The sequence below is a fragment of the Arvicola amphibius genome, chromosome 14 (genome assembly GCF_903992535.2).
Source record: "Arvicola amphibius chromosome 14, mArvAmp1.2, whole genome shotgun sequence".
NCBI lineage: Eukaryota > Metazoa > Chordata > Mammalia > Rodentia > Cricetidae > Arvicola > Arvicola amphibius.
The window spans coordinates 19,774,781-19,800,422 of record NC_052060.1 but is presented as its reverse complement, the minus strand read 5'-3'; the positions used below and the strand labels follow the sequence as shown (position 1 = coordinate 19,800,422).

Here is a 25,642-nt window from a genome sequence, read left to right as displayed (position 1 = left end):
TCCTCTAAGCCAGAAGGTCTGCCTAACTTTATACCTGGATCTTAGCCCTAGTCATAGCGGAACCTGCTTAAGCAAAGGCAGGGTCTGTCTACCTTTGGATGACCAGAGAAAGTGCTCTACTTTCATTTCCGTTGCTGTGACGGAACACTGATGGAGGATTCCCATTGGCTAATAAGGAAACTGCCTGGCCCATTTGATTGGCCAGCCCTTAGGTGGGCGGAGTAGACAGAACAGGAAGAAGGAAGTGAGGTAGATGGCTCAGTCAGATGCTACGCCTCTCCTAAGTTAGACAGACCGCCGCCGTGCCTCTCCTCAGAGAGAAGCCAGACGCGATGAAGCTCCAGCCCAAGACGGACGTACGCTAGAATCTACCTGGTAAGGCACCACTTTGTGGTGCTACACAGATTATTAGATATGGGTTAGTCAAGATGTGAGTAAGAGGCTGAAAATAATGGGCCAGGCAGTGTTTAAAAGAATACAATTTGTGTGTTGTTATTTCGCGTGTTAAGCTAGCCAGGAGGCAGAAAGCTGGGCGGCGGGAACGCAGCCCGCAGCTCCACACTACAGAACACCCTGACCAAAAGCAGCTTGGAGACACAGGGCTTGTTTTGACTGACAGTTTCCGGTTCTAGCCCATCATTTCCTGGAAGTCAAGCAGGCTGGAACTTGAAACAGCTAGTTATACCGCACTCACAGTTGAGCAGAGAGAAATGTACTTAGACATCCTCACCTCCCAGAAGGCTTTCTGTGCTCTTAGACAGTCTAGGACCTATCCGGGGGATGGTACCACCCACAGCAGGCTGATCTTCCCACGCCAATCAACTCTTAGTCAAGACAATCTCCCACAGAGATCAATGTAGACCAACGGGATCCAGGACAATCTCCCACAGAGATCCCTATAGGCCAACGGGATCCAGACAGTCCTTTGTTGAAACTCTCTCCCCAGGTGATTTCAGATTGTGTCAAGGTGACAATTAAAATCGTCAGGCGAAGTCTCTCATCTCAGGAGGCTCAACTTCCTCATTCTCCTGGTGACCCACAGGAGGCTGGGCCAGATCTCAGTTGACGACCCTTGGCAATGGCCGAGGATGACGTTGCCCACAGAACAGCCTCAGATTTTCTTTCTGAACTTCTTTTACAAACACGATGGAGACCTCCCCGCCCCCCCCCCTCCCAGCCACCAGCGCCATTTTCATTGTATAGGACCCAGAGGCACAAGTGTCTCTTTGGCTCCTCAGATTCAGAATGGGGCTAACTCTTCACTGATGCGGCGAAGATTGGAAATAATCAAAAATAGTCCTTTTATAATTATTTAATTTTAATACAAAGGGAGATAAGGGAACTTACAGAACCAAGGGTCCAGCGGAGTGAGCGCGGGGCAAACGAACGGGGCGCCTTCCGGCTCCCCAATCCTATTTAAGGGGCATGGCTACCCCGCTGGAGCAGCCACGCCCCTGAACGCAGGGATTGGGCCAGCTGCCCCAACATCTCCCCTTTTTTGTCTAAATAAGACAGATTTAGAAACCAAATATAACTATATACAATGGGAACTGATCATATAAAATTACAAAAAGTAAACAATATCAGGCGAGAAGTATATAACGAAGAATTTTTTTAATCACTCTACTTTGAGAAGTCTAAATAATCTAGAAGGTAGCTACCATTATCTAATCTTTAACCCCATCAAAGATCTGAGAAGGAGAGTAAAATTACCAAAGCAACCAAGAAGCACAAACGAGAAACTTCCAAAAAGTGCAACAGAAGACAGAGACAATTGATTACCTGGGCAACCATACGAAGTCTTGATAGCAATGTTGAGGCAACCAACTTTGGCTGAGGCCTGAAAAAACCTGACATACCATTATACAATGGCAAGGAACCTTTAGTAGAACTATCCTATCCTGTCTTGGCAAGATAAGACAATTTTGTTTTATCCACTTATGGATATTTTGTACTTTAGTCAGTAATGGAGGTATGGGCTTTTTTTTTGCCCCAAGGCCAGTTCTGCCAAGTAGAAGACAAACTCCCAGTGGAGTGTCTTTGGTGCTCAACGTTCTCTCGGGAGTAGAGCATTGTTGCCAGGAGTGATTGTGTCTCATAAATACAAAACTGTAGGTTAGATTAAAGGCCATGTTCTACAGTTCTTTAAAGAGGTTGAAGATTATGTTATCTATACTAAATACAACCTCTATGTGTCTAAAAAACCTGATTGTCCTAAATATAAATATGACCAACATAAAATTTTCAACACTTATGTAACTGTATGACTAATAGAATAGACAACTGTGCAAAAAATGAAGACAATGATTTTCAAATGTAAACAGGGTCCTTACATAAATAATATCTGAGGTAGAAATGTACAGTGTAATATGGTAAACAATGTCAATATAACAATTGTTTTAAACAGAGGTAGTATCATACTCTCATACAATGTTTAACATATCAATATGGGCCGCGGGGCCAAAGCGAGTCGCGGTTTGACCCACGTAAGGTTTTTAAGTGGATGTAGCCACGTTGGGCGCCAGTTGATGCGGCGAAGATTGGAAATAACCAAAAATAGTCCTTTTATAATTATTTAATTTTAATACAAAGGGAGATAAGGGAACTTACAGAACCAAGGGTCCAGCGGAGTGAGCGCGGGGCAAACGAACCGGGCGCCTTCCGGCTCCCCAATCCTATTTAAGGGGCATGGCTACCCCGCTGGAGCAGCCACGCCCCTGAACGCAGGGATTGGGCCAGCTGCCCCAACACTTCACAGGTGTGTGAGGCTCAGATAAAAACCTCACAAGGCGAGCTAGAACGAGACCCTGCTTCTGTCACCTCCCTTCAGTCAGTTTGCTAGGGTTTTTTCAATTTTCCCTTTATTTATTTATTTGGTTTTTTTTCAAGACAACATTTCTCTGTAGCTTTGGAGCCTGTCCTGAAACTAGCTCTTGTAGAACAGGCTGGCCTCGAACTCACAGAGATCTGCCTGCCTCTCCCTTCTGAGTGCTGGGATTAAAGGCGTGTGCCACCACCACCTGGCTCAATTTTCCCTTTAAAGATACCCCCATGGGCCAGAGTCATCTGAGAAGATCACGGCAGGCAGGGTCAGCTCAGGGCAGCTGCTCCCTGGGCTGATAAAATCCTGCTTCAGTAGAGTGCCATCCCCCCCATTCTCCCAGCTCTAAAAATTCTGCTAAAGAATCTTCTCTCTACGGGAGGCATTATATGCTTTAAAAAAGACTTAGTATAAATGAAGTTTTTGAACATTTATACGAAGAAAAATAATTTGAAGATAGAGTTTCATGTAACCCAGGCTGTCCTCAGACTCACTATGTAGCAGAGGATGACTTTAACCTTGGGATCCTCCTGCCTCCACCTCCCAAGTGCTGAGATTACAGGTGTGTGACCACCATGTCCGGCTTATGTGGCGCTAGGGATCAAACCCAAATTTGTTCCTCACACAGAATATTAAGTTACCTCAGGGCGACCTATCAGGCTGCAAAAAGACGCGGACGGAACATGATCGCACACAGCGGAGTGGAGGATCCGCTCTGGAAAGTTTACACCCTGCGGCACCATCTCTGTGACCAGAACAGGCAAAGCTATGATGCTCGGATGGGAGGAAGGGATGGGCAGAGTCAGCACAGTGACCACACTGTATAACGCAGCGTCACGTATGCGATACTACGTAATGGACATACAACATTTACACATTTGCCCAAAGCCACAGAACGGAAGAGGTCCACAGTGGATCGGAGTGGGAAGGAAACATCCATCGCTTCGTCCGCTTTGGTTGGGTAGCTGATGGTGGAGTCCAGGGAGCACCCAGAAAGTCTGTTTTCTTCTCAGTTTTGAGAACTTATAATTGTTTGCTTGCTTGTGGTTGGCTTTGTTTTTTTATTGTTGTTTCATTTGTTTATGAGACGAGGTTTCACTTCTTCGTCGTGGCTGGTCGGGCAGTCACAGAGACCCACCTGCCTCTGCCCCTCTGAGGGCTGGGATCAAAGGTGTGCACACCCAGCCCCCGCCCCCAGACAGGGTCTTAGAGACTCCAGACTGGCCTCAGACTCCCAGTGTGATACAAGGTGACCTTGAACTTCTGATCTTTCTTTCTTTACCTTTTCTGGCATGCACCATCACACCGGTGGTTGAACCTGGGTCCTTCTTCCTTCCAGGCAAACAATCTGCCAAGCTATATCCTCAGCCCTGAGAACCCATGATTGATTTAAAAAACAAAATGGTTTTTTTTTTTAAAGGTTTTGAGAATTTAGGACTCTTGAAAGCACATACTGGTGTCCTCCGGGTTCTACGGTCTGAAGAATAGTTTTCTAGGAGACTGTGGAGTTGTGGCAGCTGGGAGGTATTTGTTATACCTGTAGTGGAATTAAAGCCCTGTCCGCTGACTTATATCTAGAGGCGTGTGTCCTCCAGCTGAAGTCCTCTGTCTCAAACAGCTGACGTGCAGACGGGCTGTGTCCTCGGACAGGTTTGCACGGGCGAGCCGCTCATTGGCCTGGTTGTCTCGTGCTCGGCTAAGAGCTCAGGTGAAAACAACCTCATGGAACACGTTGCTCTCATTAAAAAGCAAGCGACACACATCTTTGAAATCCAGTCTCACAGAGCCCTGCCTCCTAGACAGATGTGCGCCCTCCTCCCGCCCATCAGAAAACGGTGGGATTATCTAGAGGGACATTTTGTTTCTTGGTGACAAAGCCTTTCTTCTCAAGCCCAGGGATATTTATGGCCGACCCTGAAAAGCCCCCTGCACCTGACACCTGGCCGCAGTTACAGGGAGGCAGGAACATCAGCAGCAGCCTTTGTTTTTGCGAGATTAGCTTTGGGGAGTTGTTGGCGGGGGGGAAAAGCATGGGGGAAAGGACAGATGTTATTCCATATGCATGAGAAGACAGATTAAATGAGAGGGCATGTCAGGGCACGGAGAGGCAGCGAGGCAGGTCATGGCCGACGGGCAGCAATGTCAAGGGCTCCTTAACTCGCTTCTGCTCTCTGACAGGGAGCCCAAGTGCTCACTAAGGACCCCCTCTGGCAGGTCCTAGCAATAGGCAGGTTTTTTGGTTTTGTTTTATGTACAGGAAGGTTGAACTTGAAACTGTGCATGCTGCGTGGGCAAGGGCTCTATGACCCCCGAGCTTCGTCCCCCTTCACCTGCTTTGTAAAACTCAGCCTCCAAGACCTTTCCTGAACAAGTTCTTACAATCATCCTGAGAGATGGGTGTTGTTGCCCAGATCTGGGGTATGGGGTGAATTGTTTTGTCCTCTTAGCAAAGTGTGACATACTCAATATACAGACCAGAGAGCTCAGATGCCCACAAGCATGCAGGGTGGATTGGTAGGCCAAGAGCAGGGTCCAGACCCCTGGGCTTCAGTTCCATCCCCCTGCATAGCTCGAGATGTTCATTCAGCCATTGACAAATCCTATGGTCAGCTGCTACGTCTGATGCTATTCTGGCACATGCTACATCTGTGAACAAAATACACGGCCGTGTCTAGGGGAGCTCACAGCTGATCTGGCATGAAGACGAGGCAATGGACAACTAGGTTATAAAATGTGCTTGAAGGTAGTAAGTCCTAGGATGTAAAAATCACTCTGGATTCGAGGGAGCGATATAGTTCAGTGAGCTCCAGGTGAGGGTCTGTCAATAGGAAAGCCAGACAGCAGGAATAAAATTAGCAAGACTTCAGGAGGGCTGTGGGGGGCGAGAGATGCACGGGGTGCCAGGACCCAGCTAACTGCCCATCAACCAGTGCCTCATTACCTTACAAGACTGCTCAGTGTCTCCCAGGAGCCCAGGTGCTCCAAACAGACAGTCCATGCTACAGACAGTCAGACAGTGGGGACAGTGTCCAGCCTGGCCCAGGGCAGGGTGGAGCCCAATACTTGCTTTGTGTAGTGTGTCCCTGGGATGAGTGAGAGGACTCTCTTTTGGGTTTGGGTCAAAGGAGAAGCCGGAACTCAAGAGCAGACAGGAGCATTGCTAAGAAGCAGCAATCTGAGGCCAGTATTCTCCTAGACTCCTTAACTGAGATTCCCAGTACTCCTGGCACCATGTTGCTAGGTAACCTCACATGGTAGAGGACAACTGGCTGGGACCAGGCAGCTTGTGGCCTGTTGCCTGGTGGCTGGTGGGTCTGGTGCCTTCTCTAAGGGGATGTGAGCTTACATGGAGGCAGAATGTTGTATACATAATAAATAAATAAATCTGAAAGGAAGAAAGAAAGGGGCAGGGTGGTATGTGCCTGTAATCCCAACACTTGGGAAGTGGAGCCAGGAGGGTTAGAACTGAGTCCATGGCCAGCCCAAGTGGCCACCCAGGGCACTCAGAGAAAAACTCTAAGGCATCCTTAACCCTGAGACTCTCCTTTGGTGCCCAACATTCAAAGAGAGATTCAGGTATTCTGGGATGAGATGAGGCTCAGTTGGTAGTGTATTTGCCTAACATGCTTGAAACTGGCTTTGATCCAGCACCACATAAAACCAAGCACGGGCTGGGTGGTGTTGGTGCACGCCTTTAATCCCAGCACTCGGGAGGCAGAGGCAGGTGGATCTCTGTGAGTTTGAGGCAAGCCTGGTCTACAAGAGCTAGTTCCAGGACAGGCTCCAAAGCTACAGAGAAACCCTGTCTTGAAACTGACACACACACACACACACACAAACACACCACCAAAAAAAAAAAAAAAAACAAACAAGCACAGGACCGGTGACATGGCTTAGAGGATAAAGGCTCTTGCTTCCAAGCCTGGCAGCCTGAATTTAATCCCTGAGACCTACACAGTTGAAGGAAAGAAACTGGCTTCCTCATGTTCTCTGACCTCCGTATGCATGGCACGGCAGATAGGCACTCCCACCCCACCACACATATGCATATATACGTATACACAGTTAGAAATGTAAGATATAATTAAGAAACAGGCAGAGGGCTGGAGAGATGGCTCAGTGGTTAAGAGCACTAGCTGCTCTTCCAGAGGTCATGAGTTCAATTCCCAGCAACCACATGGTGGCTCACAACCATCTGTAATGAGGTCTGGTGCCCTCTTCTGGCATGTGAGCATACATGGAGGCAGAATGTTGTATACATAATAAATAAATAAATAAATAAATAAATCTGAAAGAAAGAAAGAAAGAAAGAAAGAGGCAGAGTGGTATGTGCCTATAATCCCAACACTTGGGAAGTGGAGCCAGGAGGGTTAGAACTGAGTCCATGGCCAGCCCAGGTGGACACCTTAATGGTTCTGAAGAGTGAAACTTTCAGTGTAAACAGAATTTCACCTACGAAGTATAAACATGTAACTCCATTAAAAACACAGCTTTCTTCTTCCCTTTGATGGGGCAGTCCTTCTAAATCCTTGGGCTCTGGGGCACAATTTGAAAATTTCTTAGTTTAGTAACATATTAAATGACCTCAAACTGCTAAGCCATTGTGACGTTTTCATGTTTTTCTGGGTAAAGAGGAAACAGTTATAAAGTTAATGAAAAGTATAGACCTACTGCCCAGAAAAACATACGTGGCCTAATTCTGCATCCCGTGGCACACAGAAAGTAGTCTATAAACCACGGGCTAAAAACCATTATCTTGCGGGAAATTTGTTTATCAACTGGGATAAAGATTGTTATCTTTTATTCCTTTATTTATTTTATGTACATGAATATTTTGCCTGCATGTATTTCTGTGTACAATGACTGTGACTGTCACCCTCTGAGATCAGAAGGGCATCAGACCCCCCGCTGGAAGTGGAGTTATAGATGGTTTTGAGGAACCACGTGGGTGCTGGAAATCAATTCCTCTGGAAGAGCAGCCAGTGCTCTCAACCTCTGAGCCCAATGCTTCGGATAATACTTAAAACACTGAGGTCTGAACGAGGGAGGTGATATAGAGGTCACCTGTCTATCAAACACTACCTAGGACGGTTCTGATGAGCAGGCAGAGTACCAGAAGGCCGGGACTGATTTGTCAGTGGTCCTAAAAGGATAAGGATGGAAGGCAGGAGGCAAAATCAGACGTGGCTGCCCTCCCCCGTTTCCAGTTGGATAGGCTGGAGAGCAATAGGAAAGCTCCTCCCACCACTGACTTTATAATGGATGAGGGAGTTAAGGGTGTCACGCTCCAAAGCCTCAGCCCATGCATGCACCACAACTCAAGCTGAGAAATCCCAGCGCAAAAAGAATAAAGAATGCCCACTCACGAAAACATCCAACTAGGGCTGTGCCTGGAAGTCTCGTGATGGGGACTGAAGTTTCAAATTGTGACATTTCTTTGAGCAGAGAATAAGCAGAGAAGAGCTTATTCCCATTTCTAAGTAAAGGGCAAGTCCTCCTAACAGAGGATGGGGGAGGGGGAGTGAGAGGGGACAAAAGGCTTCCCATACCTGGCGTTAATCCATGGGCTCTGCTCCAGTCTCAGAGGGGCACTTTCTGAGCCAAGAAGCCACTACTACCCATTGACCTGTGTCCCCAGCTCATTGGCACTTGACACCTGAAACAGCTTAATCTCCAAAAGGAGACATTATCTCCAGAGGAACTGCTTTTCAGGGACTCTGAGAGGAGAAGGGGGGTAAGCCCGTGCATGGGGGAGGGTGGGAAGTGTCCTCCAGAACCCAAGGCATTAGTCACAGTTGGCTCTAGCAAAAACTCAGGTTTGCTTAAGAACCTGTTCTTGGAGACTCGCCCCTCCCAGCGGAGACAAACCCTGGCACTGCCGGCCTGCTCCCTGGGGTGTCTGGGACTGCAGGGTCTTGGCTTTGGGAGTCAGAGACTCCTGCCTGGTTCTGGGTTCTCCCTGGGGGTCGAGTTAGCCTCTCAGATGCTGTTAATGGTTCATCCAATGGCATTCGTCCACTAAAATGACGTGGCTGAGATGTGCAGGTTGCAGCTTTGTGTCCATTTTACTGTAAATGAACGGGAGGCTCTGAGGAGAGCCTCCAGTGGGGGCAGGGAGTAGAAGCTCATGGGAAGTGGGGAAGCAAGAACGGCAAGAAGGGGGGCATATTAAAGCAGGACAATGGGCACACAGGGCCCGCTGTGCTATTTTGATATTTGGAAATCATATTTAAAAGCCTGGCATGGTGGCATACATCCATACTTCTATCTCTAGGAAGCAGGAGGTAGGCATTCGATGAGTTTAATGCCAGCCTAGGCTACATAGCAAGACCTTGTTTCAAAAACAATTATAAAGACATAAGTGTGAATCTTAATTTTCACAGCTTCAGCTACAGCACAAGTTTAAGGCTAGCCTGGGCTACATAAGACACCGTCTCACAAAACAATAAACAACAACAACAAACTTTTAAAGTCCGGGGATGTTTGTTCTCTCCTGTATGTTTCTTTTCTTGAACTGCAGTCTTAAAGAAGCCCATTGTCTTGAACCTGATTGTTCCACTCCTGGGAATCTACCCAAAGAAAACAACATGAGAGACACAGGAAACATCATTGGAGTTCAATATAAAATAAAGAAAACCGGAATGAAACCCAGTATCCAACAATAGAAGAACAGTTAAAGAAGCCGTGGCACAATCATTAAAGGCACGGGAAGGCATTCTAAACGACCTGAAAGCCAACGAAAGAGTCGCAACCCAAACTGGCATAGTGCGCGACCTTTTCTTTGTACCTGTTCTTGATCCTAGGGACAAGCCCAGGTCTGGACAGGCTCAGCATATGCTCCGCCACGGAGCCACGCCCCAGCCCTTCACTTTGTTTTAGAAACTTCACACAGAAGACGGGAAATGCAGCTCCTGAGTGGAACATATGCAAGACTTCTGAGTTCAAGCCCCACCACCACCTCCCCAGCTATCCCACACAGCCACGCATACACAGAAAAATCTGAAAAGAGATAGAGCGAAATATTAAAACTAATTCTCTCAGGCCAACTTCCACCCCGCAGACAGCGCACATTTGTGGGGGACTTGGCCCGTTGACAGATGACCTACTTCTGGGTCTTCAGCAGGGTGAGTTCTCTTGCTGTGACCAATCGAAAGTCAGCCTTGGCCTAAGGGTCCATAAATAAAGGAATGCTGTAAAATTGGGTGCAGGATGAGTTATCCTTTCCTTGATGGGCTTATAGCAGATCTATTTTCTTAAATTTTCATTCCATTCTATCTACTTACCTATCTGTCTTTCTGTCTGTCTACCATCTGTGCACATGTGTGTACAAGTGCATATGTACAGGTCTGTGCATATATGAGGGCAAAGACTGACATTGGCGTGTCTTCCTTGGTTTGTCTAAACCTCATTTTTTTGAGAAGGGTCTCTCAGGAAACCTGGAGCTCGCTGACTCATCTAGATGAGGAGTCAGAAAACCCAGGGACCCTTGTACTCCAGCTCCCCAGTTCTGGGATGATGGGCAGAAGCCACCATGCCTGGATGATGCGGGTTGTTGGGACTAAACTCATGCTTGAGCTCCAAAGACTGGGCTGATTAAGTCGTCTCCCTAGACGCCCCCGCCTGCTTTTGATTCAGCTGCCAAACCAGGCCATCTGGAAGCAGCACCCTTGGCAGCGCGGCCGGAGGAATGCCCTGGCTGGAAGAAGGCTGGGATAGAATGCGGCACTGCCACTGGGTCACCTAGTCTTGTCCCTTCGGTGTTTCCGCCGGCCATCTGTCCCCTCTAGTCTGCGACTGCAGGTGTCATTTCTAGCAGCAAAGCTAAGTGTCTCTGGGGGCCTGCTTGTCACTGCTGGGAAAACGGGGGCAAACAAGAGTGTGCAATGGCAGTTTCGTGTCTTTGTTCTTTGCATGCCTTTTATGATCTGTCTCCTCCCCACCTTGTCTCATCAGCACATATCACAGAGATGTGGAAACTGGGACTCTTTCAGAACAAAAACTGTTACCAACTGAGTGGCATCTCTAGCTCACGGAGGACAGATTCCCGTCCAAATACCATCCTGACCTGCCAATGTTTTCTTCTGTCAGTGCATCTGATACCTGGACAGCAAGGCCTAAAGATGTCATGTGACTAAATTCTAAAGCTGAAGATCAGTACAACCAACAGACAGCCCAGCATTAGGCACCATGAACTCCGGCTTGAAGGGTCTCCTCTCTTCTTTTTTGAGGGTCCAGGAGCATTACTTGGCTGGGTGGAGGGGGATGGGGAGTGGAGGGGGATGAGGCATGGATTGATTAGAGGTCCCCACCCTCGTTTCTAAATGCTTTCATTAATTCTCAAAGAACAGGGAATAACCAATCCCTGTCGTGCCTGACACTGAAGTTTAGACATGTGTCACACCTGTGTGTGGAAGCAAGAAGACGTTGTGTGCTGGGCAGATTACTGTGTGTGTGTCCTGTGTTAATCTGTGAAGTCTGCTGACTGTATACTTTCAAAAGCAGATGACTAGGTCATTGAGATATCGTTGGTTCGGTCGTGAATCGTGCCAAACTGATGGAATTAAGGAAGGCCTAGGACGTGGAGTTGGAGGGACGGTTCAGCAGTTAAGAGCTCTGTTGAGCCGGGCGGTGGTGGCGCACGCCTTTAATCCCAGCACTCGGGAGGCAGGCGGATCTCTGTGAGTCCGAGGCCAGCCTGGTCTACAAGAGCTAGTTCCAGGACAGGCTCCAAAGCTACAGAGAAACCCTGTCTTGAAAAACCAAAAAGAAAAAATAGTTCTTGTTGCTCTCCCAGGGGTCCTGGGTTCGATTCCCAGCACCCACATGAACTGTAGTCCCAGGGGAACTGAGGTCTTTGTCTCACTTCTTTGGGCACAGGCTTGGATGTGGTGCAGACATGCAAGAAGACAAAACAGTTATGCACATAATATTTTAAAAATCTAAAAAGGCCGGGCGATGGTGGCGCACGCCTTTAATCCCAGCACTCGGGAGGCAGAGGCAGGCGGATCTCTGTGAGTTCGAGACCAGCCTGGTCTACAGAGCTAGTTCCAGGACAGGCTCCAAAGCCACAGAGAAACCCTGTCTCGAAAAACCAAAAAAAAAAAAAAAAAAAAAAAAAAAACCTAAAAATCTAAAAAGAAATGCCCAGGACATTAGTGAGGCACACTGTTGAATGGCATGTCTGTGAAGAAACATCTAGAGAGGATGAGAGGAAGGGAATACCCACACGGAATGTGACATCATCAGCCCGTAGGCTGGGGTCATTGACCGAATAAGGGAAAGAAGAAACCAACCCAGACAAGGGGTGGCATTCTCTTTCCTCCACTTTCTGGCCCACTGAAATGGGAAAAAGCCTTCTCACTTCCCTATTGCCGCATCTTCCCCGTCCAAGTGGACTACATAACCTCGGAACGCAAACCCAAATCAGCCCCTGCTCCCTTAAGTTGCTTCTCGTGGGCTGTTTGGCCAAAACAATGAGAAAAGTCACTAACACCACGGGGAGCTAACGTACCCACAGGACACTGCGCAGAATGGAGGACACACACCAGGTACTCCCTGCTCTAGCTCCGCCTAAGCTCCTCTTTCACCTTGTGATCTTAAAGCGCAGTTCAGTCTGCAAAGCTGCCGCAGAGCTGCCGACTCTGGACGCTGTAACTCTCCCCGAGTGGCATGAAAAAAAATTAACACATATTAAAAAGGAAGTTTTTGGAGACTCAGAACTGCCATTCTCCCAGAAAATCTCTTAGCCTCTTAGCACCTGGAGAGAGCAAATGAAAGCCGGTGCAAAGGGATGGATTTGGCCCCATGTGCCTCAAACGCAATTAGAATGAATTAAAATGATCTGTTTGAGTAGATGAGCTGCTTTAACACCAGCTCTCGGGCCTCAGAGACGAACCTAGCTTGGCTTCTGTGGATGACTGATAGCATCATATTTAACTTTTAGGCTTGGCTGTGAAATTTGGCCCAGTGTGAGTTTATGTTTTGTCAGACCTATAAAAGTGGGAGAGGATTCCTTCTGGGACGGTCTTGAGTTCCAGCTCAGGTTGTGACTTACAGGTTTTGTGACCTTGGACAAGCTAGACATTTCATCCCCTGGACAGTCAACTTGACAATGAAGAAAACAGAGTCTGCTCTGTCTGCCTCCTAGGGAGCTGTGAAGCTCAAATGAGATGGGAACTGTGACAGCTACACAAACGGCCAGGGCCAACGGGTTCACAGATAGAATCCCTTCTGCCTCGCTGCCAAATCTCTATTGAATGTGTATACTGTGGGTTTCCCTTAACCCTTGTTCTTGCAACAAGACCCTTTGAAAGTATCCTTTTTAGAACTGAAATCTCGTTATGTTTAGCTGGCCTATTTACCCCCCAACGACAGGATATTTATCTCTGAAACAAGGAAACAGCTAAAGCCATGAAGAAAAGGAGGCCCAGAGAGATTGTAACCTTGGGCACAAAAACCTCACTGTCCTGACGGGCTTTCTCTCCTTGGTGAAACTGACATTTAAATCCAAAGCCATACATTCTGGTATAAAATTAAGCTCCAGAAGACAGGTGAGGTGCACATCTGTAAATCTCTACATCTGAGAGGTGAAGGCAACGGGATCTGGAAATTCATGGATATCCTTGGCTATGCAAAGAATCCAAGGGTAGGACCACCAGGGGGCACCTGCTGCCGAGCCCGACAACCTGAGTTGGATCCCCGGGACCCTGTGCTGAGTAGTTTCGTGTCACCTTGGCACAAGCTAAAGTCCTATGAGAGGAGGGAACCTCAATTAGGAAAATGCCTCCATAAGATCAGGTTGTAGGCAAGCCTGTAGGACATTTTCTTGATTAGTGACTGAGGGGGAGGGCTGAGCCCATGGTGGGTGGTGCCACCCTGGGCTGGTGGTCCTGGATTCTATAAGAAATCAAGCTGACCAAACCATGGTGAGCAAGCCAGTAAGCAGCGCTCCTCCAGGGTGTGAGCATCAGCTCCTGCCTCCAGGTTCTTGCCATGTTTGAGTTCCTATCTTGACTTCTTCACTGATGAACAGCGATGTGGAAGTGTAATCCAAACAAACCCTTTCCTCCCCAAGTTGCTTGGGTCACAGTGTTTTACGACACTAATTGCAATCCTAACTAAGACAGACCCACATGGGGGAAGAATAGAACTTGAGTTTTTCAAGCTGTCCTCTGGCCTCCACATGTACCCCATAGCACATGCACCCTCTCGCACACACACGCACACAGCCACCCACACAAATATGCACACAACAAATCAGTGTAATTTTTAAAAAGAAAGTTCAGGGTGGGAGAGATGGTTGAGCAGTTAAGAGCACTTGCTGCTCTGTCGGAGGACCCAGGTTCAATTCTCAGCCTCACATCCATCTGTAAGGCTGATTCCAGAAGACCTTGATGCCTTCTTCTGGACTCTGTGGGTATGAGGCATGTGCACGGTGAACAGACAGACAAGCAGAGCTCTCATACAGACAAAAATAAACTCCACACACACATAGTTCCAAACCCAACCTGGGCAGTGTGAGACCCTACCCCAAACAAAGAAAACAAGCACTAAGGTTACGAATTTGCTGACCTTCTGTTCTGCATCTTCTTCCAGAAGTGTGGAGTTCAAGTTACTACCCAAGTGATGTTGGTCCAGCTTGGATGTGTGTGCTGGGCTGACAAAATGTATTTGGGAAATATTTACAAAGGAGGAAAAGGAAGACGTGGGCTACAATCGTTCTTTCTTCTTGCTAAGTTTCTGGAGTCCCGGGATTGGAAGAACTGAGTTCACCATATTCATTCCAGCAACCCTGAGCTACTGCTGCTTCTGAGACAGTTAAGATACGACACAGTGCTGCCTCGCCATCTCAACCTTGGATTTTATAGATGCTAAGTGGGAAAGTCACATATCTTAGGATAAATAGCACAGTGTGCGTTTTACCAAAGTAAAGCTCTGATAGGCTGGATTAGCAGACTTCAGCCTGTCTCATGGTCGGCCCCAGCTCCTTGCACGCTGTCGAATCATGCTTCAGTGTGGCTGTAAGGGGGACATTCATTCCGCTTTGCTTGTAGATACAGTAACAACCAATTGTAAGCCCAGACCATGAAATACTTGGCAGAACAAAAGCAACCAGGACCGTGGTGAAATACTTCTCAGAACGAAAGCAATCAGTTCTGTGGTTCAAAGGAAGGCTTGAAGGGCCAGAGCCGAGCGCTGAGTGTCTCCTCGCTCAAGTGCTTCTTGTTGTTGGACTACATGCTTGGTTTGTGGGCCGTGCCACTGTTTCCGGGTTCCACTTCAGGGAAAGCAGCTGGACAGCAAGTGCCCTGGTGCGGGAAAGTGTGGACAGGGGTGCGTATGTGTGTGTGTATGTGTGTGTGCATGTGTATGTCTGTGTGTGTGCATGTGTATGCGTTGTGTGTGCATGTGTGTCTGTGTCTGTATGTGTGTGTGTGTGTGAGAGAGAGAGAGAGAGAGAGAGAGAGAGAGAGAGAGAGAGAGAGAGAGAGAGAGACATCAGCACATCACCTGCTGGGCTAAAGATGATATTTATGCAATGGGAGTTTTCAGACTCCTTTTGATCTTTCGAGCAGAAGGAGAGCTAGAAATAAAGCTTTGTGTGACCATTGCTTTGTTTTTTGTTTGTTTGTTTGTTTGTTTGGTGGGCCAGCCTCTCCATTTAGAATGTTCTTGTTCTTAAATTCTTCTGTCCGGGCAAGAAAAACGCCAATTTTTAGCAGTTTGTTGTTGTCTGTTTTGTTTTTGGACAGTCTGGCATAGCCAGGGCTGACCTTGAACTTGTAACCATCAAACTAAGGGCTTTGAGCATGCTATACAAGCACTCCCCCAGCTGGGTTACATGGCCAGCCTTAGTCTGTTCTTTAGTTACGCCATCCCTCCCCTCTGCAGGACATCACATATACACAACAGCAAAGAGAATCACATACAAATGTACTTCTAAGGGACTAAACCACAGCCAGGTGGGGGGGGAAATGATGCAAATTATTGTAGTTCTCCTAGGGGCTTTTTAATCTTTGGGTACCATGATGACTTGCTCCTTGCCAGGATCCTTGGGCCGTTACAGTAATGAAGGGTGTTGGTAGCATCCACAGTGGGAAGGAAACTGTCAATGACTAACCACTGATAATGGACCTTCTTCCTGCTCCTGTCTCCCTTGCAGTCAGAGTACCACTATGAATACACCGCCTGCGACAGCACGGGTTCCAGGTGGAGGGTCGCCGTGCCACACACCCCGGGCCTGTGCACCAGCCTCCCCGACCCGGTCAAGGGAACTGAGTGCTGTAAGCAGCCTTCTTGTCCCAGGGTCTCCCCTATCCTTAGCCCTTAGCCTTCCATGCCAGGCTGTTCTTGATGGGACAGATGCCAGATCTTTCGTTCACCACCAACCCTTCTGGAACGTGGTGCAGAAATTTTATTTAGCCAGGTATGGTGGCAAAGGCCTTTAAGCCCAGCTCTTAGGAGGCAGAGGCAGGCGGATCTCTGTGAGTTAGAGGCCAGCCTGGTCTACATAGTGAGCTCCAGGACAGCCAGGACTATATAGAGAGACCATGTCTCAAAAAAAAAAAAAAAACCTAAAAACAAAACCATACAAAAAAACCACAAAACAAAAGAACAAAAAGAAAGAAATGTTATTTAATAGATTCAACCTGAGTATCTGAATTTGCTTTTATTTTTTTAATTTAGATCCAATGAGTACAATATAAACATTGCTAGATGCCTGGCACTCAGTGTGTGCGTACAAGCGCGCGCGCACACACACACTCACACACACACACACCCTTCATTTTTCTTTTCTACCTGTCTGTGCATTTCTCTCTGATCTGCGCCTACCAGCCTCAGCAGTCTTTAGGGAATATTGCAATTTGCTTTTGTTTTTGAAAAGAAAGCCGAAGAAACGAGCTTGTGCAGATACTATTTATTTATTTATTTATTTACTTATTTATTGCACTGGGCATCACTTCAGGGAGCGAGAACCTTGCAGTGTGACCAGAAGGGCGGTGACTGCAGCTCTGACCCAGTCCTTACAGCTCTCTATCCCCTATATCCTGTTCTTCTAGGAATGCAAAGGACATAACAATAAATTTCAGGAACTAGAGATGAGAGGTCATTGAAAAAGTTGCAAAGGAGATTAAGGACATTCAGTTCCCACCTCAGTTTAGCCCAGTCTCTCGTTCTTCCTTCCTTCCTCCTCCCTTCCTCCCTTCTTCCCTCCCTCCCTCTCCCCCTTCCTTCCTCCCCTCCCTCCTCCTCTCCCCCCTCCCTCCCTTCCTCCGTTCTTCCCTCCCTCCCTCTCTCCCTCCCTCCTCCCTTCCTCCGTTCTTCCCTCCCTCCCTCTCTCCCTCCCTCTCTCCCTCCCTCTCTCCCTTCCTTCCTCCCTTCCTTCCTCCTTTCCTCCCTCCCTCCCTTCCTCCGTTCTTCCCTCCCTCCCTCTCTCCCTCCCTCCTCCATTCCTCTCTCCCCCTCTCCCTCCCTCTCTCCCTCCCTCTCTCCCTCCCTTCCTCCCTTCCTTCTTTCTTCCCTCCCTCCCTCTCTCCCTTCCTCCCTTCTTCCCTCCCTTTCTCTCTTCTTCCCTCCCTTCCTCCCTTCTTCCCTCTCTCCCTCCCTCCCTCTCTCTCTCCTTCCCTCTCTCCCTCCCTCTCTCCCTCCCTCTCTCCCTTCTTCTCTCCCTTCCTCCCTTCCTTCCTTCCTCCTTTCCTCCCTTTCTTCTTTCTTTCCACGGGTCTCATATAAATGAGGCTGACCTTGAACTCCTACCTTCCCTTCCCAAGTGGTAGGATTGCTGGTGAGTCACCACCTTGCCTGACTTTAAAATACTTTTTTCTTTTTTTAAAATATAGGCTTTATTGAGACACAACTACTTGGCTAGGTTGTTTTATTTTTCTTAATTGAGAAAGGCCCTCTGAGTAGCCTTGGCTGGCCTAGAACTTGCTATGTAGACAAGGCTGATCTTGAACTTACAACAATACCTCCTCTTTCTGACCATAAATCCCACCCTTTATCTGGCAAATTTCAGGGCCGCTAGAATCTTTGCAGCAACCCTTGTTTTTGTTTTCTTTTCTTTCTTTCTTTCTTTCTTTCTTTCTTTCTTTCTTTCTTTCTTTCTTTCTTTTTTTTTGAGATAGGATTTCTCTGACTGTCTTAGAACTCAGAGATCCACCTACCTCTGCCTCTCAAGTGCTGGGATTAAAGGCGTGCACCACCACCACCCAACTGTTCCCTGCAACTCTTAACCACTCACATTTTGGGGCATTTAGAGACTGAAAAGAAAGTTCTTAGCAACAGTCTCTCCTCAGTCTCCGTGGTAACCACAAATCTGCCTTATGTCTCTATGACTTTACTCTTGTGGTCTTTCCGTATAAATACCATCACACAAGATGTCCCTTAGCCCTAGGTTTCAGTGGTCCTGGCTCTATCTTGCCTCCAGCCCCATCCCTCCTCCAGAGACCACAGTGACCTCAGCACCCCTCCCTTGTCCCTGCCCTACTTTCCAGCTTTCTCTTGCAATGCCGGAGAGTTTTTGGATATGAAGGACCAGTCCTGCAAGCCCTGCGCAGAGGGCCGCTACTCCCTCGGCACTGGCATCCGGTTTGATGAGTGGGATGAATTGCCTCATGGCTTTGCCAGCCTCTCGGCCAACCTGGAAGTCGATGACAGCATCACAGAGTCCACGGAGAACTGCACTTCGTGAGTCTGGGAGCCAGCACCCAAGTCTCCTGGGGAAGGGGCTGCAGGGCATCCTGGGCAATGTTGTGTGCTGCTCCTGAGGCAGGTGGGAGGACACCACACTCCCTGGGAGTGGGCGCGGGAGGGGGGAACTCATGGGTGTGACTGCTCCTTTGACCCATTCTAACCTAAGCTTACCACTGACTAGCAGACATCTGTGAGAGAAAAACACCTAAAGAACTAGAGGCAGGTGGATGAGGAACAAGTGTATAATGGACCAGCAGGTTTAAAACAAAACCCAATTGGATTTCCTCTGTGGAATCTTGAGTCAGTAAATAAACTTCATTAACTGGATTAGAACACAATGTACAAAGCATTGGTTGTCTTGCTGGCTTTGGTGCCAAACGTCTAAAACTGGCTGTGTACGACATGTTGTGGATTTGGAGGGCTCATGAATGAGATCCTCTAACACCCTTGAGACCCCATGTCTTAGTTACTGTTCCATTGCTGTGAAGAGACACCATGACCAAGGCAACTTATAAAAGAAAGCCTTTGATTGGGAGCTGGCTTATAGTTTCGGAGGGTGAGTCTGCGCAGCAGGCAGGAAACCGTGGCCCCGGAGCTGTAGCTGAGATCTTACATCTAATCCACAAGCACGAGACTGGCCCTCTCGTGGGCTTTTGAAACCTCTTCCAACAAGGCCACACTGCCCAATCCTTCCCAAAGAGTTCCACCAACTAGGGACCAAGGATTCAATGATTTGAGTCTGTCGTGGCCAGTCTCATTTCACCTGCCACATCCCAGTAGCTAGGAATCACCAGCTCAGAAGGAGACCTTTGCCAATCATTGAAAAGCTCAGTGCCCCCTCCCCACGGGAGTCAGGGGCTAGACAGCTGAATATGTATTCCAGATGTGTCTTTTAGGGACGCAGCCCTACACTGGATGTCCTACGTAGAAGGTTTTTCTTGAACCTACTCCGGAGCCTAGGGAAACTGGCGTTGTGACCTCCATTCTGCAGTGAAAAGCTGGAGGCCCACTGAGGTTGAGCATTCCATCTTGTTCCTAGCTCGAAACTGGCGGGACTAACCGCAGACGCAGTCCCAAGTTTCTGCCACTCCACACTGCCGCCTTCAAATCACAACCTCCCAGCTGCTCTTCTGCTTCCCCTTTCTGCCTCCCTCCTCCAGGCCATGGTTGTGACTCCACCCAGCAGCCAGAAGGATGAATACTCATCTAAACACAACGCTTTCTTGCTCAGAACGCTGGGTTGAAGCCACCCATTGCTCTTGGGATGAGATCCAGTCCTTTCCCACAGCCCGAGGAGGCTGCTGTTCTCCTCTGTTCTCTGCCCGTTTTGCCTGCATCTCCCAAACATCTCCCCTGCTGCTGCCATGCCACAGCTACACCAGCTGGTTGGATGCTTTCCTCCTGAAACCTTAGAGGAGCCCTTCCACAGGCCTGTCCCTGGCTGTCTTACTTGGTTCTTATGTCTCAGAGTAAAAGTCATGTCCTCAAAGAAACCACCCCTTCACTAGGAGCCTCCTAAAACAGACTCTGGTGTCACCTTGTCATTTTGTTGTTGTTGTTTTGTTTTGTTTTTCAAGACAGGGTTTCTCTGTAGCTTTGGAGCCTGTCCTGGCACCTTGTCATTCTTGTTACCATGCTTAGCACAGTTTTTCCTATGTGATTTATCGTATTAGCTAAGTTTCTGTTCCCTCAACTAGGAACAGAATAGAAGCCCTAAGCAGGAGAGCACCAGCCGTGTCTCCAGCATCTAACACATCATTTTCTCACGAAAGTGACACAGAAATAACCATGGAGAAGAGGACAAACTGTGCAGTCTCCTTGTCTGTCAGGATCCCCAAGGTTTTAAGAGTCATCCATGGATCCTGGGTGTGGGTCCCAGACCAGGGCATGGGAAACAGTCTGCCATCAGACACTGAGGTCCCTAGAGGGAATCAGAGTAAAAAGAGGAAGTGTTTAATCTAGTTCAATTCTGTTGTTGTGTTAAAAATGCCCCGAAAGAAGGCAACTTGGTCGGGGGAGACGTGTTTATTTCTACTCCCAGCTCCAGGCTACTGTCTGTCACGGAGAAGCAAGGTGATACGAACTTGAAACAGCTAGTCATGCCGCTTTCACAGCCAAGACCAGCAAGAAACAAACGCATGCTTGCTCACGCTTTGCTAACTTTTGGCTCTCTTACACAGCGCAGGGCCCACCGCCTAAGGAGCAGTGCTGCTCACAACGATCTGGTCCTTCTACATTAATAAACAATCACCCCCACAGACATGCCCGAGGATCAACCTGACCTCATTAAGACTTGGAGCTGAAGAGGTGGCTCAGTGGTTAGGAGCACTTGCTGTTCTTGCAAAGGACCTGGGTTCGGTTCTTAGCACCCACAACTGTCTGTAACCCAGTGAACCAGTGCCGTCTTCTGGCTTCCATGGGCACTGCACACGCAGTGTGCTAATATGTATGTAGACGCATCCATCAGCACAGCGTGGGGTATGTTGTTGGGTGTGAGCGGCTGGGAAAGAGCAGCGGGCCAAGTACTGGAACCGTGAACAAGAATGAAAAAAAAAATAGACGTCTACTTCAAAAAACAGTAAACAGTAAAATCACAGGCAGATCACAGATGACTGGCCTATGGCTAGTCTAATCTTATACTCAGTTTCCTCTTCTTAAAAATGATGGTAAATCCCAGTGTGGTGGTGCACACCTTTAATCACAGGACTCAAGAGGCAGAGGCAGGTGGACCTCTGTGAGTTCAAGGACTGACTGGTTTCCACAGTAGTGCCCGGCAGACCAGGGATACACAGTGAGACTGTCTCAAAAACAAATGGTGGTGGTAAAAATAATACTGTCCTTGTTGTTGTTAGTGGTGTTTTTCAAGACAAGTTTTCTCTGTGTCACCCTGGCTGTCCTGGAACTCACGCTGTAGTTCAGGCTGGCCTTGAACTCAGAGATTCGCCTGCCTCTGCCTCTCAAGTTCTGGGATTAAAGGCCTACACCACCATGCCCAGCTAATAGGGCGATTCTTAAAGAATGTAATAGTGATTAAATAAGATTTTAATATATATATGCAAAAGTTGTAGCCCAGGTGTGTTGGTTTGAATAAGAATGACCCCAATAGACTCATGTGTTTGGTTGTGTGGCCCATAGGGAGTGGCACTATTAGGAGGTGGCCTAGTTGGAGGGAGTATGTCACTGTGGAGTGGGCTTTGAAGTCTCCTATGCTCCAGCTATGCCCAGTATGGGATGCAGCCTCCTCTGCTGCTTGCGAATCAGGATATAGAACTTCCCCAGCACCGTGTGGACATACTTCTTGCCACACTGAGAAAGAACTAAACCTCTGAAACTCTAAACCAGCTCAAGTTAGATGTTTTCCTTTACAAGAGTTGCCGTGGTCATGGTGTCTCTTCACAGCAATGGAAACCCTAACTAAGACACCAGGTCTTCTGGCATATACCTCTGAACTCCGCACTTGGGGCATCGGGATAGGAGGACAGAGAGCTCCAGGCCTGGGCTACATCGCGAATCTTTGTGTTAATAAAACAACGGTGGGCTGGAGAGATACCGGCTCAGTACTTAAGTGCACTGACTGCTCTTCCAGAAGACTGGATTAGATCCTCAGTGCCCACATGGTGGCTCACAACCATCTGTAATTCTAGTTCTAGGGAATCCAGTGCCCTCTCTGATCTCTGTGGGCACCAGGCATGCATGTGGTACATGCAGGCAAAACACCCATACACATAAAACAAGAATAAATCCATCTAAAATAATTTTAGGAAGAAAAGGAAGGCTTAGAATGTGTAACTCAGTGGTAGTGCACACTCCAGCACATTCAAGGCCTTGGATCCAATCTCAGATCCCCAGCACTGATCAAGGGGTCAAGGAGAAGAGCCTAGAGCGATGCCTCTGACACTAGAAACCAACCAAACATATTGTTATTGAATATAAAGTTCACCAGGGGCAACACTATCAAACACCAGAACTGTGATGCATTTTGCAGATAAACCCACTTAGGGCTTCCTTTTAATTATTCATCAAACCTCGAGAGTTATTTATAGCTGATACCATGGAGTACATCAGTATTAAACGTCTCTTTCGGCAAGAGAATCAACACTGTTAAGTTAGCTGGGTCATTTTGGAAGAATTTGGTTCCTTTCCATTTTGATAATAATACCGACTGTACTGGGTAGTCATGGCACACATCTTTAATCCCAGCACTCAGGAGGCAGAGGCAGGCAGATCTCTGTGAGTTCAAGGCCGGCCTGGTCTATAGAGTGAGTTCCAGGGCAGTCAAGGCTACACAGAGAAATCCTGCCTCAAAAAACAAAGCAAAACAAACCAATGAAACAAACAAACAAACAAACAAAAACTAACTGTTGAGTTTGTAAGGCTATATGGCTTGGGCAGGCACAGGCAGACCCTGCGCACTGACTTAAAATTCTCCTAAAGTCCATTGTTAGGCAGCTGGGAGCCTTGGGCTAGACTCAGGCAAAACAGAAGCAGCAGAGCTGCCTCAGTTTACCCTTTTCTCACATTATTTGTTTGCTCCCCTGAGGTTCCTGGTGCCAGGAGACCGAGGGACTTTTTCATGCAAGACAAGGTTGGCTTCTGTCCTCTCAGAATCCACCAGGCAGCCGGGAAGACAGGGAAGTGAAGAAATAAAGTGTGGCCAGAAGAGGACCTGGTCACAAGAAAGCTTCAGGAAACATGCCTACCCCTTGAGTCCCTCCCTTTCCCTTCGGAACCTTGTTCACTAGAGCCGTATGCGTGTGTAGGCATGAGATGTTATTTATGGATCAGAGGCGACTTACCGGATGTTATACCCGTAAAGAAAAATTACCCCCTCTCGTAGCCCCTTAGCTAGGGGGAGAGCTTCTGCCTCACCCTCCTCCATCCATGCTGGAGTGTTGACTGACTTGTTTGTTTGGTTTTTGGTTTTGTTTGTTTGGTTGGTTTTTGTTTTGGGTTTTTTTTTTTTTTTTTTTTGGTTTTTTGAGACAGAGTTTCTCTGTGCTGCTTTGGAGCCTGTCCTGGAACTAGCTCTTGTAGACGATGCTGGCTTTGAACTCACAGAGACCCACCTGCCTCTGCTTTCTGAGTGCTGGGATTAAAGGTCTGTGCCACCACTGCCTGACTGGATTGTTTTTGAACAGGCAAGTACAGCTACTCCGAGTTTTGAGTTCAACACCAACGTGCATGCCACGTCCAAAAGACAGACTTTCACAGCATCCCTCCCCATCCTCTGGTTCGTGTTTGTTTGTTTGTTTGTTTTCCTCCTCTCCCACAGTGTTCCCTGAGTCTAGGTAGAGAAAGTGTGGACGTTCCCCTCAGGGCAATGGCTGTGAGTCTCTGTGAGACCCTTGCCCACTGCAGAAAGAAGCTGCTCTGGCCAGGGTGGCAGCCCCAAATGGGACATCCACATGACTTTCTCTACCGCTTCTGACTTTCTCCCCCGCCAGCCTGCATGGTGCCTTCCGGTACCACGAAAGCTATACTGTGTTGGAGTTCTTGAGCAATGCGGTAGATAGATGTGTGCTTATTTTATCTACACATAGCTCCTAAGGGGTTGATAATATATGAAAAATTTTTAAGGTAAAATGGAATTATAGAAAGGAAACAGACCAAGCTCAGGGCGTTCTTGCACAAGCAGATAAACTGAAGGAAGACTTCTTTTTTGGACACCATATATCACTGTATCTCCCTGGTTTACCCGGAACTCACTACGTAGACTAGAATGGCCTTGGAGTCACAGAGACTCCCCTGCCTCTGCCTCTGAAGTACTGGGATTAAAGGTGTACATGGTTGCCGTTTGTGGTGGTGCTTTGTGGTAGGATTGCTGAAGGAGGCAAAGGCAGGAGGATCACGAGTTCGAGGCCAGCCTGGACTACACATTTAAAAAAAAAAGGGGTATACATGGCTATGCTTGATACAGGGATGACTTCCTTTTTTTGCTTTGTTTTTGTTTTTGTTTTTCGAAGCAAGGTTTCTCTATGTAACAGTCCTAGTTGTCCTGGAATTAGCTCTGTAGACCAGGCTGGCTTCAAACTCAACAAAGATCTGCCTGCCTCTGCCTCCCGAGTGCTGGAATCAAAGGCATGAACCACCACTTCTCAGCTTTTCCTTCTTTTTTTCTTTATTCTTTTTTTTATTTCTTAACATTAAGTGGCATTTATTTAATTATTTATCATATTGTTTACTTGTTTGTTTATTATAAGACTGGAGGAAGGATTAACCAAAGAGAAGGAGGAAGAAGCTTGTTCGAGGAAAGCCCAGGGGTAAAGTTTGGCCTAGGAATTGAGAGGAAATTCCATAGTCTGCCATATAAATGTAAGCCAGTAATGCATGCCCTAATGCAAGAACAACAGGGAATCCTCACAGGGTTCAGAGCACTGAAAGGATTCAGTCTTGTTTTCCTTCTGGACGTCTCCATCCACGGTGTGGAGAGAGACTGTTGGATGCAGGGCCAGAGACAAAATAAAGGCTACTCAAGAGATAATGTGGTAAGGGGGCCAGTGGGCAGAGTGAGCCGGAACAAACGGAACAAACATGGCAAGACTGTCCACCTTTGGTTTTCCTGCCAGGCCCTTCTGAGAAAAGCAGTGCACATGTAGCCTTGTGAAGTGAATGTTTCTGGAAAAACAAGTGGGATTAGCCTGGATGAGCATCTGAGGTCTCGAGGATATGTTTGTTTATGGATTTGATTACTTTGGGATTAAGCAGGTTTTTTTTTTTTTTTTTTTTTTTTTTTTTTTTTTTTTTTCGAGACAGGGTTTCTCTGTGGCTTTGGAGCCTGTCCTGGAACTAGCTCTTGTAGACCAGGCTGGCCTCGAACTCACAGAGATCCACCTGCCTCTGCCTCCCGAGTGCTGGGATCAAAGGCGTGCGCCACCACCGCCCGGCTGGGATTCCAGTTTTTAACTGGAATCTTAAACTCGTCACTTGAAGGCTTTGTGGTATTGGCCAAGGTACTTGGTTTTCTCATCTATTAAATGGAAAAACAGTTCTTCCTGTTACTGATGAGCATAAATCATGAATATAAAACATGCGGCTCATAGCTGGGTGATGTAAAGCTTCCCATGCCTGACTTTACCTGCCACTCACCTCCTGTCCAGCTGTGTGAGGCATGGAGCCACACCCAGATAG

General features: G+C 47.7%; 1 protein-coding gene across 3 annotated transcripts in view; it reads left to right on the top strand.

Annotated features, from left to right (window-relative positions):
• Elapor1 (endosome-lysosome associated apoptosis and autophagy regulator 1) overlaps nucleotides 1-25,642 on the top strand; it is a 72,679-nt gene that overhangs the window by 21,326 nt on the left and 25,711 nt on the right. For 2 of the 3 annotated variants that reach the window (XR_005283166.1, XM_038311849.2), the window contains exons 2-3: nucleotides 15,984-16,104; nucleotides 18,316-18,508. Coding sequence is in view for 2 of the 3 variants with exons in the window: in XM_038311849.2 (XP_038167777.1) it covers nucleotides 15,984-16,104; nucleotides 18,316-18,508 (314 nt within the window). In the remaining variant the exon portion in view is untranslated. Of the gene's footprint in view, nucleotides 1-317; nucleotides 376-15,983; nucleotides 16,105-18,315; nucleotides 18,509-25,642 lie in introns of those variants that run through there. The other variant, XM_038311850.2, reaches the window with a different exon arrangement.